A 16,110-nucleotide genomic window follows, 5' to 3' on the forward strand; every position below is an offset into this window, starting at 1 on the left:
ATCGTGTGAGATGAAAATGGACAAACCAAAGGGTGTGCAATATAGAACGGTAGCCAGTGGACATTCTGAACCTTGTCAATAGGTCACATGACCAAGGAGCTATTGAAATTAGAAACATTGATAAACATTGAAAATTAATGTCAATTTGCATGAGATGAAAATGGACAAACTAAAGGGTGTGCAATGTGTAGGCCCACTGATTGTACATTCTGAACCTTGTTAGAGGTCAGTAGGTCATATGATCAAGGAGCTATGGAAATTTGAATGTAAAAAAGCGTGTACTTTGTTTACGCTCCCTAACTAATTCAACTATGAATACAAAATGCCGCACACATTTCCATATGTTTATTCGCTTTGGAAAGCGAATTAATGTCCAAATCTTGAAAATAAGACACGTGCATTGTTGTGCGCAATTTTTCCAACATCATGACATTTATTAGGACTCCGTGGCTCAAGTGGATTGAAGGTTATTGAGGTTTGAAAGCGTGAATATCCGATCTGAAACTGATTTTACCTCGGTGGAAAGCTGCATGTGAGGCAGGCAACCCCGCGCAAGAGTGTCCCATGCAAATTTCTCTGCTTTCTCCAACTCCACCCTCCCTTTATATTGTCTTTTGCTACCGCCGATTCATTCCGTTATTGTGCGCCCTGATGTGTGCACCGCATCGGAACCGCTTTGGCGAACTGGGTAGCCAAGCATATAGGTCAAAACTAATAAAAGTTCTGGGCATAGCCGTATTTAAACATGGATCTTCATCAACGAGGTTGGTTAGGATGGGCAACTCTGTTTGCCATTGCGTTATCAGTGAACAGTTTGAGCAAACGCGACATGTTTGATTATGGAGAGCAAGCTGGAGACCAACTGTTGGAGCAGGGGACCGACCAAACTCAAGCATTTATTTTGAACCAGTCAATGTTCTTCTTCGATGGCGCATATGACACTGTTTATGTGAGTATAATTAGGTTTTATGCGCATGCGAAAATAGTAGCTTAATTATACACGAGAATAGCTGCAAAATATATCAATGGCAACCTTGCACAGCCATCAATTATGATATTCACGTGCATGTTGACTGTTGAGAACCCCTTCCTATGCATCCATTGTGATAGGCTATTTTGTCCATGAAAGATAGCTAACAAACCAATTACATCCTATGTTCTCAATTAGTTTACCATCTCATGCATGTGCCACATTTCACATCATTCAAAATCTGTTCACATATTAAAGTACTCTTTGATGATAATCAAATTAGCATAAATTGCTCAAATCCCATGAATTGGGGGGATGAAAGGCCATGTGGAATGTTGCTGGGAGGGTTTGGAATGTCAGTCAGTTCATTATGTGACTGATAAGGCTATCAATGCCCATCTTCATAAACAATGGCTTGGCTCTGTGCCTCCTTATACTGTAGAATATCACATACCAACAAATCATGTGATGATGGTTGATAGAGAATGATACATTCATTGATCCACAAATGTCTTTAGTTTAGAATGGTTCAGATCTTCCCAAGCACCTGAAAGTTGCCCAAAATGTCACATTGGCAATTGTCACCCCTTTCGTCCCCAAATGTCCATCTCTCTCTCTCTCTCTCTCTCTCTCTCTCAATTCAATTCAAGGGCTTTATTGACATGGGAAACATATGTTAACATTGTGAAAGCAAGTGAAGTATATAATAAACAAAAGTGAAATAAACAATACAAATTAACAGTAAACATTACACTCACAGAAGTTCCAAGTTCTCTCTCTCTCCTACATCTTTGTATGATGTATCTACTTCATTATAAATGAATTCCCCTTTAGCTATGGACCCCAGACAGTGCAGTGTAAGGGTTAATTAACCCAAACAATGACTAGTCTGTTCATTAAAAAGCGCTGAGCCCTATTGTTGAAGATTGACAAAACATTCAATCAAATCAAATCAAATGTATTTATATAGCCCTTCGTACATCAGCTGATATCTCAAAGTGCTGTACAGAAACCCAGCCTAAAACCCCAAACAGCAAGCAATGCATGTGAAAGAAGCACGGTGGCTAGGAAAAACTCCCTAGGAAAGACTCCCTAGAAAGGCCAAAAACCTAGGAAGAAACCTAGAGAGGAACCAGGCTATGAGGGGTGGCCAGTCCTCTTCTGGCTGTGCAGGGTGGATATTATAACAGAACATGGTCAAGATGTTAAAATGTTCATAAATGACCAGCATGGTCAAATAATAATAATCATAGTAGTTGTCGAGGGTGCAACAAGCACGTCCGGTGAACAGGTCAGGGTTCCATAGCCGCAGGCAGAACAGTTGAAACTGGAGCAGCAGCACGGCCAGGTGGACTGGGAACAGCAAGGAGTCATCATACCAGGTAGTCCTGAGGCATGGTCTTAGGGCTCAGGTCCTCCGAGAGAAAGACAGAAAGAGAGAAAGAGAGAATTAGAGAAAGCATATTTAAATTCACACAGGACACCGGATAAGACAAGAGAAATACTCCAGATGTAACAGACTGACCCTAGCCCCCCGACACATAAACTACTGCAGCATAAATACTGGAGGCTGAGACAGGAGGGATCAGAAGACACTGTGGCCCCATCCGATGATACCCCCGGACAGGGCCAAACATGCAGGATATAACCCCACCCACTTTGCCAAAGCACAGCCCCCACACCACTAGAGGGATGTCTCCAACCACCAACTTACCGTCCTAAGACAAGGCCGAGTATAGCCCACAACGATCTCCGCCATGGCACAACCCAAGGGGGGGCGCCAACCCAGACAGGAAGACCACGTCAGTGACTCAACCCACTCAAGTGACGCACCCCTCCCATGGACGGCATGGAAGAACACCAGTAAGCCAGTGACTCAGCCCCTGTAAAAGGGTTAGAGGCAGAGAATCCCAGTGGAAAGAGGGGAACCGGCAAGGCAGAGACAGCAAGGGCGGTTCGTTACTCCAGCCTTTCCGTTCACCTTCACACTCCTGGGCCAGACTATACTTAATCATAGGACCTACTGAAGAGATAAGTCTTCAGTAAAGACTTAAAGGTTGAGACTGAGTCTGCGTCTCTCACATTGGTAGGCAGACCATTCCATAAAAATGGAGCTCTATAGGAGAAAGCCCTACCTCCAGCCATTTGCTTAGAAATTCTAGGGACAATTAGGAGGCCTGCGTCTTGTGACCGTAGCGTACGTGTAGGTATGTACGGCAGGACCAAATCGGAAAGATAGGTAGGAGCAAGCCCATGTAATGCTTTGTAGGTTAGCAGTAAAACCTTGAAATCAGCCCTTGCCTTAACAGGAAGCCAGTGTAGGGAGGCTAGCACTGGAGTAATATGAGCACATTTTTTGGTTCTAGTCAGGATTCTAGCAGCCGTATTTAGCACTAACTGAAGTTTGTTTAGTGCTTTATCCGGGTAGCCGGAAAGTAGAGCATTGCAGTAGTCCAGCCTAGAAGTAACAAAAGCATGGATTAATTTTTCTGCGTCATTTTTGGACAGAAAGTTTCTGATTTTTGCAATGTTACGTAGATGGAAAAAAGCTGTCCTTGAAACAGTCTTGATATGTTCTTCAAAAGAGAGATCAGGGTCCAGAGTAACGCCGAGGTCCTTCACAGTTTTATTTGAGACGACTGTACAACCATCCAGATTAATTGTCAGATTCAACAGAAGATCTCTTTGTTTCTTGGGACCTAGAACAAGCATCTCTGTTTTGTCCGAGTTTAAAAGTAGAAAGTTTGCAGCCATCCACTTCTTTATGTCTGAAACACAGGCTTCTAGCGAGGGCAATTTTGGGGCTTCACCATGTTTTATTGAAATGTACAGCTGTGTGTCGTCCGCATAGCAGTGAAATTTAACATTATGTTTTCGAATGACATCCCCAAGAGGTAAAATATATAGTGAAAACAATAGTGGTCCTAAAACGGAACCTTGAGGAACACCGAAATTTTGAATTGATTTGTCAGAGGACAAACCATTCACAGAGACAAACTGATATCTTTCCGACAGATAAGATCTAAACCAGGCCAGAACTTGTCCATGTAGACCAATTTGGGTTTCCAATCTCTCCAAAAGAATGTGGTGATCGATGGTATCAAAAGCGGCACTAAGATCTAGGAGCACGAGGACAGATGCAGAGCCTCGGTCTGACGTCATTAAAAGGTCATTTACCACCTTCACAAGTGCAGTCTCAGTGCTATGATGGGGTCTAAAACCAGACTGAAGTGTTTCGTATACATTGTTTGTCTTCAGGAAGGCAGTGAGTTGCTGTGCAACAGCTTTTTCTAAAATTTTTGAGAGGAATGGAAGATTCGATATAGGCCGATAGTTTTTTATAATTTCTGGATCAAGATTCGGCTTTTTCAAGAGAGGCTTTATTACTGCCACTTTTAGTGAGCTTGGTACACATCCGGTGGATAGAGAGCTCTTTCAGTAGTTTAGTTGGAATAGGGTCCAGTATGCAGCTTGAGGGTTTGGAGGCCATGATTATTTTCATCATTGTGTCAAGAGATATAGTACTAAAGCACTTTAGTATCTCCCTTGATCCTAGGTCCTGGCAGAGTTGTGTAGACTCAGGACAATGGAGCTTTGGAGGAATACCCAGATTTAAAGAGGAGTCTGTAATTTGCTTTCTAATGATCATGATCTTTTCCTCAAAGAAGTTCATAAATGTATTACTGCTGAAGTGAAAGCCATTCTCCATTTGCGAAGGCTGCTTTTTAGATAGCTTTGCGACAGTATCAAAAAGAAATTTCGGATTGTTCTTATTTTCCTCAATTAAGTTGGAAAAATAGGATGATCGAGCAGCAGTGAGGGCTCTTCGATACTGCACGGTACTGTCTTTCCAAGCTAGTCGGAAGACTTCCAGTGTGGTGTGGCGCCATTTCCGTTCCAATTTTCTGGAAGCTTGCTTCAGAGCTCGTGTATTTTCTGTATACCAGGGAGCTAGTTTCTTATGACAGATGTTTTTAGTTTTTAGGGGTGCAACTGCATCTAGGGTATTGCGCAAGGTTAAATTGAGTTCCTCGGTTAGGTGGTTAACTGATTTTTGTCCTCTGACGTCCTTGGGTAGGCAGAGGGAGTCTGGAAGGGCATCAAGGAATCTTTGGGTTGTCTGAGAATTTATAGCACGACTTTTAATGCTCCTTGGTTGGGGTCTGAGCAGATTATTTGTTGCGATTGCAAACGTAATAAAATGGTGGTCCGATAGTCCAGGATTATGAGGAAAAACATTAAGATCCACAACATTTATTCCATGGGACAAAACTAGGTCCAGAGTATGACTGTGGCAGTGAGTAGGTCCAGAGACATGTTGGACAAAACCCACTGAGTCGATGATGGCTCCGAAAGCCTTTTGGAGTGGGTCTGTGGACTTTTCCATGTGAATGTTAAAGTCACCAAAAATTAGAATATTATCTGCTATGACTACAAGATCCGATAGGAATTCAGGGAACTCAGTGAGGAACACTGCATATGGCCCAGGAGGCCTGTAAACAGTAGCTATAAAAAGTGAGTGAGTAGGCTGCATAGATTTCATGACTAGAAGCTCAAAAGACGAAAACGTCATTGTTTTTTTTTTGTAAATTGAAATTTGCTATCGTAAATGTTAGCAACACCTCCGCCTTTGCCGGATGCACGGGGGGTATGGTCACTAGTGTAACCAGGGGGTGAGGCCTCATTTAACACAGTAAATTCATCAGGCTTAAGCCATGTTTCAGTCAGGCCAATCACATCAAGATTATGATCAGTGATTAGTTCATTGACTATAACTGCCTTGGAAGTGAGGGATCTAACATTAAGTAACCCAATTTTGAGATGTGAGGTATCACAATCTCTTTCATTAATGGCAGGAATGGAGGAGGTCTTTATACTAGTGAGATTGCTAAAGCGAACACCGCCATTTTTAATTTTGCCCAACCTAGATCGAGGCACAGACACGGTCTCAATGGGGAAAGCTGAGCTAGTGGCAGACTCTGACTGTGCTAGTGACAGACGCTGACTGTGCTAGTGGCAGACTCCACTAAGCTGGCAGGCTGGCTAACAGCCTGCTGCCTGGCCTGCACCCTATTTCATTGTGGAGCTAGAGGAGTTAGAGCCCTGTCTATGTTCGTAGATAAGATGAGAGCACCCCTCCAGCTAGGATGGAGTCCGTCACTCCTCAACAGGCCAGGCTTGGTCCTGTTTGTGGGTGAGTCCCAGAAAGAGGGCCAATTATCTACAAATTCTATCTTTTGGGAGGGGCAGAAAACAGTTTTCAACCAGCGATTGAGTTGTGAGACTCTGCTGTAGAGCTCATCACTCCCCCTAACTGGGAGGGGGCCAGAGACAATTAATCGATGCCGACACATCTTTCTAGCTGATTTACACGCTGAAGCTATGTTGCGCTTGGTGACCTCTGACTGTTTCATCCTAACATCGTTGGTGCCGACGTGAATAACAATATCTCTATACTCTCTACACTCGCCAGTTTTAGCCTTAGCCAGCACCGTCTTTAGATTAGCCTTAACTTCGGTAGCCCTGCCCCCAGGTAAACAGTGTATGATCGCTGGATGATTAGTTTTAAGTCTAATACTGCGGGTAATGGAGTCGCCAATGACTAGGGTTTTCAATTTGTCAGAGCTAATGGTGGCAGCCGTCGGCGTCTCAGACACCACAACGGGAGGAGTAGAGACCAGAGAAGTCTCGGCCTCCGACTCCGACTCGCTTAATGGGGAGAACCGGTTGAAAGTTTCTGTCGGCTGAATAAGCGACACCGGTTGAGCATTCCTACAGCGTTTCCCTCCAGAAGCCATGAGAAAGTTGTCCGGCTGCGGGGACCGTGCGAGGGGGTTTATACTAATGTTACTATCTGTACTTACTGGTGGCACAGACGCTATTTCATCCTTTCCTACACTGAAATTGCCCTTGCCTAACGATTGCGTCTGAAGCTGGGCTTGCAGCACAGCTATCCTTGCCGTAAGGCAATCGTTCTCCTGTATATTATAAGTATAACGACTGCAATTAGAAGGCATCATGTTAATGTTACTTAGCTTCGGCTGTTTGAAGTCCTGACGAACCATGTCCAGATAAAACCTCCGGGGTGAAAAAGTTGAATGAAAAAAGTTGAGTGAGGGAAAAAGTAAAAATATACGGTAATGAAAAAGTAAAAAACCGTCAGTTAGCAAAGTAAGAGAAGACTGGTCAAGACTGGTCAAGTTCCACACAAACAGCCAGAAGGTCCAGGTAAACTCATCCCTATGCCCCATTAGAAAGCTTTGTCTGTGACGTGACCCGCCTTTTGTCGGATCAAAAGACAGAGACGGCACAGAGAACTAATGAGGTCCCCACACAGCAGGACTATTGTGTGATTTATCTCCAAAGAGGCTACAGAGTGACCTTAAAGCTCAGACACACCGGTATGATTGTCAAACGTTTGTCTGCCGACTGTACTTAGCACCTCAGAACAGTGTCGGTAGTCAATCTCTTTTGTGTTCACACAGCAAAGACCTTGGAAGGTGTCAGCCACTCAGCCTTGTTAAAATACTCCAAACCAGAAGGTGGCAGTAGCGTTGTTTGGCAATGCATATCCATGTGTATTGCTTATGGCCTAGATTTGAAGCTACTGTATCTGCGCTAATGTTGCTAGATAACTACAGTACCTAGCAAGATGACGAAGAAACTATTTAATTCACTCTCCATAATCGCATACTGCCAGTGCCAGCCCATAGCAGAATGTTTAGCAAGCTAGATAACATTAGCATATACGCTAGCTAGTACAACATAGCTAGCTAGCTTAGGACACTGCACTAACTTAAAAAAACAGGTGGATCAGCTTAATATTGCGGAAAGATTGTTGCTTCCATCAATGTAATTGTTTGCATCATTTCCAATCCCCCATATATTTTTGGGGTAAAACTATGTATCCATATACATACACATATGCATACATATACAATATATACATACACATACCTATATAGATATTCATACTTTTTAAAGAATATACCTTTATTATTCCCCGCAAACCCTACCACCCTTCCCCCAATTGGAGTAAACTAATAAACACTTAGGCTTCTACCTTCAGTTTATACAGCTTATACACATTTTACAGACACAATCTATTTTACAATAGTTATATTTTGTTTGTTTTTAGTCCTTCCTCTATTTCTGATGTCCATTCAGTTTGATTTCTATTTGTAACTGTGCTATTTCACAACATTTCTGAACCTATATACATTTTACAGACCCCGTATGTTTTACATTTGTTATCTTGTTATTAGTCCCAGCCTTCAGCTCCATTCAACCCCTCCCATCTATCTCTCAACATCATCCATTTTGGATTTCTATTTGCCATATATTTTTTCAACTGTGCTGTGATGCTTCACAAAAGTACTGAACCTTTCTATTCTCATAGCTTCTACAGATTGTAAATTAAAAATAAACATTTTTGCTAAAATAATTATTATATTATTGATTGACTGACTATGGCTTTTCAAATCACACAGTATTGCTATCTGCAGCGTTAGTTCTAGGCAAATGTTGCAATTCTTCAGCCATTCCTGGACATGTGACCAAAAATGAGCTACATATGGACAATACCAAAATAAATGATCTAATGACTCTGCTTCCTCACAGCAAAATCTGCAGAGCTGGGAATATTGTATCCCCCATATATATAACATTCTATTGGTTGCAAGAATTTTGTATAATAATTTAAATTGAAAAATTCGAAGTTTTGAATCCGGCGTTGTTTTGCGTATCAATTCATAAACCATGTGCCATGGAATGGGTACATCGAAAATCTCTTCCCAACTATTTTGCAATTTATATGGCATAGCTGTCAGTTTTTTGTTCCTTAAATGAAATTGGTATATGTTTTTATTTATCACACTTTTCTTTAACCATTTATGTTCTTTAATACAGGGCCGACATACAAGTTCCTTACTTTTTTCCCCTTCTACTTGCCCCTTCCATTTTTGTGGTAATGCTGCAATTAATTGGTTGTAATTTAGGGTAGAGCAGACATTTCCATATGTCTGTGTTAGCTGCATGTGTGACATAACTCCACCAGTCCTATTTATGATACCATTCACTAAAATTATACCTATTTTAAACATTTCTTCGAAAAATATGTTTTTTTTAATCAGTTAGTATATTTGAGTTTAACCACAATATTTGTTGTATTATTTGTTCTGTCTTTTCAGGTGGATTAAACTGAAATTGCAACCAACTTTCTAAGGCTTGTTTAAAAAATAACGATATTTTGGAGATTATTTCCTTTCAAACAACCGAAAGTGAGCAGGTGTAATCTGAATAAAGGGAAAAAGGCCATTCTTGAACATAGGATGAGACATTCCTACCAATTTACTAGAGAACCAGTTTTGATTTAAGAATAACTTTTGTATGACTGATACCTTTAGTAAGATGTCTAATGCTTTAATATTTAATCATTTCTGCCCTCCGGATTCATGTTCGTTATATAAATAGGCCCTTTTAATTTTGTCTGGCTTGCCGTTCCAAATAAAATTGAATATATTTTGTTCATATAATTTAAAAAGCAGGTCACTAGGTGTAGGCAAAACCATAAGCAAATAGGTAAACTGTGATATGACTAAAGAGTTAATCAGGGTGATTTTTCCACAAATAGACAGGTATTTTCCTTTCCATGGAACAAGATCTTATCTATTTTTGCTAACTTTCTATAAAAATGTATTGGAGTGAAATAATTTATTTCTTTTGGGATTTGTATACCAAGTATGTCCACATCTCTGTCAGACCATTTAATTGGTAAACTACATGGTAATGTAAAATTAGAATTTTTTTTGTGATCCAATACGTAATATTATAATTTGGTTTTAATCCAGAGAGGATAGCAAAAGTATCTAGTTCCTCTATGAGGCCGTGGAGAGATTCTAATTGTGGTTTTAAAAGAAAACATGAATCATCAGCGTATATTGACACCTTAGTTTTTAAGCCACGGATTTCTAATCCCTTAATATTATTGTTTGATCTAATTTTAACAGTTAACATTTCGATGGCAATAATAAATAGATATGCCGATGGTGGACAACCTTGTTTCACTCATCTAGATAGTTTAAAACTTTCTGAGATGTAGCCATTATTTACTATTTTACACCTAGGGTTACTATATATAACGTTAACCCATTTTATAAGAGATTCCCCAAAATTGAAATATTCTAGGCATTTATATATAAACTCCAGTCATACTTTATCAAAAGCCTTTTCAAAATCAGCTATGAAAACCAGGCCTGGTGTCCACGATATTTCATAGTATTCTATTGTTTCCAGTACTTGTCTTATATTATCTCCAATGCATCGACCATGTAAAAAAAACCTGTCTGATTAGGATGAATAATATCTGACAATACTTTTTTAATTCTATGCGCCAAGCATTTTGCCATGCATTTTGCTAGAATTTTTGCATCACAACACTAAAGTGTAAGAGGTCTCCAATTGTTTTAATGGACTGGATCTTTATATATACCACTTGGGTCTTGTTTCAGTAATAATGATATCAGACCTTCTTGTTGCGTGTCTGATAATCTACCATTTATATAGGAGTGGTTAAAACATGCTAATAAAGGTCCTCTGAGTATATCAAAAAAAGTTCTGTATACTTCCACTGGTATGCCATCCAGCCCTGGAGTTTTCCCAGTGCACTGCACTAACTTGGCAGCTAACACATGCATCTGTTTCATGGAAACTAGCTAATACATTGTGATTTAATTATAATGACAATACTAGCTACAGTGGTTAGCTAGCTTGGAGGAAGTAATTAGTGTTGTATGCATTGCGTCTATGCACTTGGCTAGCTACCATCCCATAGCCTACATTGCATATGAAATGTGACTGTCTCATCCCTGGATGTACGGAGAAAAAAGATGGATGAGAGAATGCAAAGAGTGTGCAAAGCTGTCATCAAGGCAAAGGGTGGCTACTTTGAAGAATCTCAAATATAAAATATATTTTGATTTGTTTAACACTTTTTGGGTTACTACATGATTCCATATGTGTTATTTAAAAGTTTTGATGTCTTCACTATTGTTCTACAATGTAGAAAATAGTAAAAATAAAGAAAAACCCTTGAATGACTAGGTGTGATCAATTTTATGTTATTTTAAATGGACAAAAGATGTGCTTTTTTTCCAAAACAAGGATATTTCTAAGTGAACGGCTGTGTATATATTTTTATTTTGTTGATCGCAATGGAATCATGCATAGCATGTTTTTTCTGTTCAGTTTTGATCTCATTTCCTTCTAACCCCCCCCCACACACACACACACAAAAATCCCAGAATGTTTCAATGCATGACAGCGAACGGAAGAGGAAAATCTTTTGCAAATGTTGTATAGTCACTGGTGTGAGTTTGTTTAAGATAAATCAGAATGGCGTTTTCCTGCTTGCACATCACCATCGCGGTCTGTTGCGTGTCATCTGTAAGATTCAGCAACGAGCTCTAAGGTCTGCTTTCCTCCCACCAAACTCTGCTCCCACACCCCCTTGTGCATGTGGGATTTCCCCTTCACTCTCAATCGCAGTCTGTCGAGCTTCAGCAAATGCCGAGAGCTACCCCTCCCTCCATCCTTCGCTTCCTTCGCTCTCTCCCTCGGTTTCTTCCCTCTTTCCCTCTCTCCCTCCTGGTCGAGGCTGTGTTGCTCTAGTCGGTGCCTTTCCAGCTGTCCCAGCAGCTGTCTTTGAAATTGCCCCCCGACACACACACACACACACACACACACACACACACACACACACACACACACACACACACACACACACACACACACACACACACCTCCAGGAGGGAATGTTTAGATGTTGGCAGAGGGGTAGAGGGTGGACATGTATGTGTGAGTGGGGGGTTGGGGAGTTTCATTCTTTCAGTGCTCTGTAGGAGTGGGAGAAGAGTGTGTTTGTCCATTAGATTGTTTGTTCAGGAAGAAAAAAAAATATTCTGGTGTTTTGCGACTTGTTATATTCTGGGTGTTAAAGTGCATTGAGGTGGTCAATGTTGATTCTCTAACTCAGTGAACTTCTGACTAACTATATAATGGCAAGCATTTCGCTACACTAGCAATAACATTTGCTAACCATGTGTATGTGACCAATAAAATTGGATTTTGACACTTTCCTAATATTGAGTTGCACCCCCCTTTTTTGACCTCAGGACAGCCCTTAATTCGTCAGGGCATGGACTCTATAAGGTGTCGTAAGCGTTCCACAGGGATGCTGCCCATGTTGACTCCAATGATTCTCACAGTTGTGTCAAGTTGGCTGGATGTCCTTCGGGTGGTGGACCATTCTTGATACACATGGGAAACTGTTGAGCATGAAAAATCCAGCAGCGTTGCAGTCCTTGACACAAACCGTTGCACCTGGCATCTACTACCATACCCCTCTGAATGGCACACATACACAATCCATGTCTCAATTGTCTCAAGGCTTTAACCTGTCTCCTTACCTTTATCTACACTGATTTAAGTGGATTTAACAAGTGACATCAGTAAGGGATCATAGCCTTCACCTGGATCCACCTGGTGAGTCTACGTCATGGAAAGAGGATGTGTTCTTAATGTTTTGTACACTCAGTGCATATTTAAGTGCACCTTATTTAATATATCAGGCTTTTAAAATGCAATATTGGTGCACAATTTCTACTTAAGATATCAAATGGACGCAAAAGGCACTCTATTCGTGGAATGACCCAGGTAATCATTTTTCAGTGGGAATCTTAAGGATTTATCCACGAACAATGCCATTATTAGACTAACACATCTGTAAAGCTGGACAGGAGGCAAGACTGCTTGGTTCGTCTTTTCTCTCTCTCTCTCTCTCTCTCTCTCTTTCTCTTTCTCTGTCTAAAAAACAAGTAGTTGGTTCATCTTCTCACTTCCTCTTCTCTCTGTCTCTCTGTCTCTCTGTCTCTCTCACTCTGCTTGTTTTTCCACTCAACTGATAATTATGATCTCAAGTGTCTGTATGATGTAACCAAGATGCTGTTCCTGTTCGTACCTCTCAGGAAAGCTTTACAGCGTTCTTTGCATAACTTTACAGCCTTGAACTTCACAGTTTTCTCTTGGGTGCGCTTTTCCAGACCCAGAGTAAACCTATATTCATTTTTTAAGCCCACGTATCCAGATTAAGCCCGCTACTGGATTCTGAAAGCATGCTCAGTGGAGAATGTCAGATTCTCTATTGAGCAGGCTTTCAAAATCCAGGAGTGGCTTAATTTGGGTACGTGGAAAGGGTCTCTTAAAGTGATATTGGTAATCCCTACGGGCGGCTTTAGCTTGATGTCCAAGACCATAACCGAAACAAAGAGAAGGGCTTCCTGTCTTTTCAACCCCTGGAGGACTTTAAGCCAAATTCTTGTCACATTGCAGCCAAGCGACTCCTGCACTACAGGCATTTTCTTCAAGTCAAATACCTGCTGTGAGGGCAGCTATTCACCCAGATGCTATTGTCATTCATGCGTTCCTTTGGATGAAGTGTCGTTTAGAGACGAGAGCCAAGGGCTGAGCCTGAGAGCCTGAAACAGATGTAGTACTGTAGTCTAGATTCTCCTTTGGTCCAAGCCAAAGGCTATCGCCAGCTAATAATAATAATAATATATGGTATTTAGCAGACACTTTTATCCAAAGCGACTTACGGTCATGTGTGGATACAAGTCTCATGTATTTAAATCAACGGTGTTTAGCCTAAAGACAAATATTTCAAATATTATTTGAAATCTTTCAAATAGTTTAGCCAGCTAAATCCCCCCGGCTTTTCAAATTAATTCAACCGGACGGGAGAATGGACTTAACATTGGTTTAGTTCCGCTATTTCTCCTTGTGCCGTATGTAGTTGTTATCTGCCGTTTTCTCCAGGTAGTTCCACTCAGATAAAAAAAAAAAAACTTTTTTTTTCTAGAGAGAGCAAGCTAAGTTCACAAGTAATTCCAGCTAGACCTAGGCTCAAATATTCAAAACCTGTCAAGAACTATGTGTGTTTGCTTGCACCTGCCAGGTGAACTTTTGAGACTTATCAATTAGTTCCATCGTGCCAGGCAAGTTCAGTCAAGCACAGCTAAACTATTTGAAAGATTTCAAATTCTATTTGAACTATTTTTCTTTAGGCTAAACACAGTTGATTTAAATACATGAGACTTGTCAGATGTGATTTGCGTTGCTTCTTCCGTTGTAGCAAAGGCACCTGGGGCTTCTGGCTTTGTTGGCTGCTAGCAAGTATAAAGTATAGACCATATATTGTGTTCCCTACAGGTTATTGAAAAGAGCAGAAGCTCTGAACTATCCATTCAGGCCACAGTCTTACCTACAGGTTATGGGAATTGTGCTCTTTTAGTATTTCTCCAGTAGATCATTGCATGTGTGGGGTACAGCGATAAGGTAGTCATTCAAAAATCATCTCAAACACTTATTTTACACAGTGAGTCCATGCAACTTATTATGTGACTTGTTAAGCAAATTTTTTACTCCTGAACGTATTTATATTTGCAATAATAAAGGTGTTGAATACTTATTGACTCAAGACATTTCAGGTTTCATTTTAAATTAATTTGTAAAAATCGATTAAAACATAATTACACTTTGACATTATGGAGTATTGTGTGTAGGCCAGTGACACAAAATCTATTTTAAATACAGGCTGTAACACAACTGTAAAAAGCCAAGGGGTGTGAATATTTTCTGAAGACGCTGTACTACAGTAATTTACGCAAAAACACAACAGTAAATACTACAGTATACTACAGTCCGTAAAAACACTACAGTAAATACTACAGTATAGTACAGCCCGCAAGAACACTACATGAATTACTATAGTATATACAATTTTTTGGAACTATAGTTAACTGTAAATACTACAGTATACGACAGTAAATACTACAGTATTTACTGTAGTGTTTTTTCAGTACAAATCAATAGTAAGAAGGTGTTCCTAATGTTTGGTATACTCAGTGTATCACAATACAATATAGGTCAACAACTCATATCCATATTTCACAGTATAGGATGAAATTCCCAAGCACTGGCCTTAGACCAGTTTTTCTTCTCTGTTCTTTATTATGATTTGACTACACTACAATGCATTCGGAAAGTATTTAGACCCCTTGACTTTTTCCACATTTTGTTACGTTACAGCCTTATTCTAAAATTAATTGAATTGTTTTTCTTTCCCTCATCAATTTATAAACAGTATGTCATAATGACAAAGCAAAAACTGGTTTTTAGACATTTTTGCAAATTTATTTAAAAAAACAACAGAAATATCACATTTACTTAAGTATTCAGACCCTTTACTCAGTACTTTGTTGAAACACCTTTGGCAGCAATTACAGCCTCGAGTCTTCTTGGGTATGTTGCTACAAGCTTGGCACACCTGTATTTGGGGAGTTTCTTCGATTCCTCTCTGCAGATCCTCTAAAGCTCTGTCAGGTTGGATGGGGAGCGTCGCTGCACATTGTCCCGAAGCCCCTCCTGCATTGTCTTGGCTGTGTGCTTAGGGTTGTTGTCCTGTTGGAAGGTGAACCTTCGCTCCAGTCTGAGGTTCTGAGCGCTCTGGAGCAGGTTTTCATCAAGGATCTCTCTGTACTTTTCTCTGTTAATATTTCCCTCGATCCTGACTAGTTTCCCAGTCCCTGCCATTGAAAAACTTCCCCACAGCATGATGCTGCCACCACCATGCTTCACGGTAAGGATGGTGCCAGGTTTCCTCCAGACGTGACATTTGGCATTCAGGCCAAAGAGTTCAATCTTGGTTTCATCAGACCAGAGAATCTTGTTTCTCATGGTCTGAGAGTCCTTTAGGTGCCTTTTAGCAAGCTCCAAGTGGGCTGTCATGTGCCTTTTACTGAGGAGTGGCGTCCATCTGGCCACTACCATACAGGCCTGATTGGTGGAGTGCTGCAGAAATGGTTGTCCTTCTGGAAGGTTCTCCCACCTCCACAGAGGAACTCTGGAGCTCTGTCAGAGTGACCATCGGGATCTTGGTCGCCTCCCTGACCAAGGCCCTTCTCCCCTGATGGCTCAGTTTGGCCGGGTGGCCAGCTCTAAGTAGAGTCTTGGTAGTTTCAAACTTCTTCCATTTAAGAATGATGGAGGCCACTGTGTGCTTGGGGACTTTCAATGCTGCATAC

General features: G+C 40.8%; 1 protein-coding gene across 1 annotated transcript in view; it reads left to right on the plus strand.

Annotated features, from left to right (window-relative positions):
* Window positions 1–607: 607 nt before the first annotated feature.
* LOC106564832 (nidogen-1) overlaps window positions 608–16,110 on the plus strand; it is a 66,056-nt gene continuing 50,553 nt past the window's right edge. The window contains exon 1 of the mRNA XM_014131267.2: window positions 608–949. Coding sequence (XP_013986742.2) covers window positions 746–949 — 204 coding nt within the window. The 5' untranslated portion in view covers window positions 608–745. The remainder of the gene's footprint in view (window positions 950–16,110) is intronic.

This window comes from Salmo salar, chromosome ssa12 (assembly GCF_905237065.1).
Source record: "Salmo salar chromosome ssa12, Ssal_v3.1, whole genome shotgun sequence".
In the NCBI taxonomy this organism is placed as follows: Eukaryota; Metazoa; Chordata; class Actinopteri; order Salmoniformes; family Salmonidae; genus Salmo; species Salmo salar.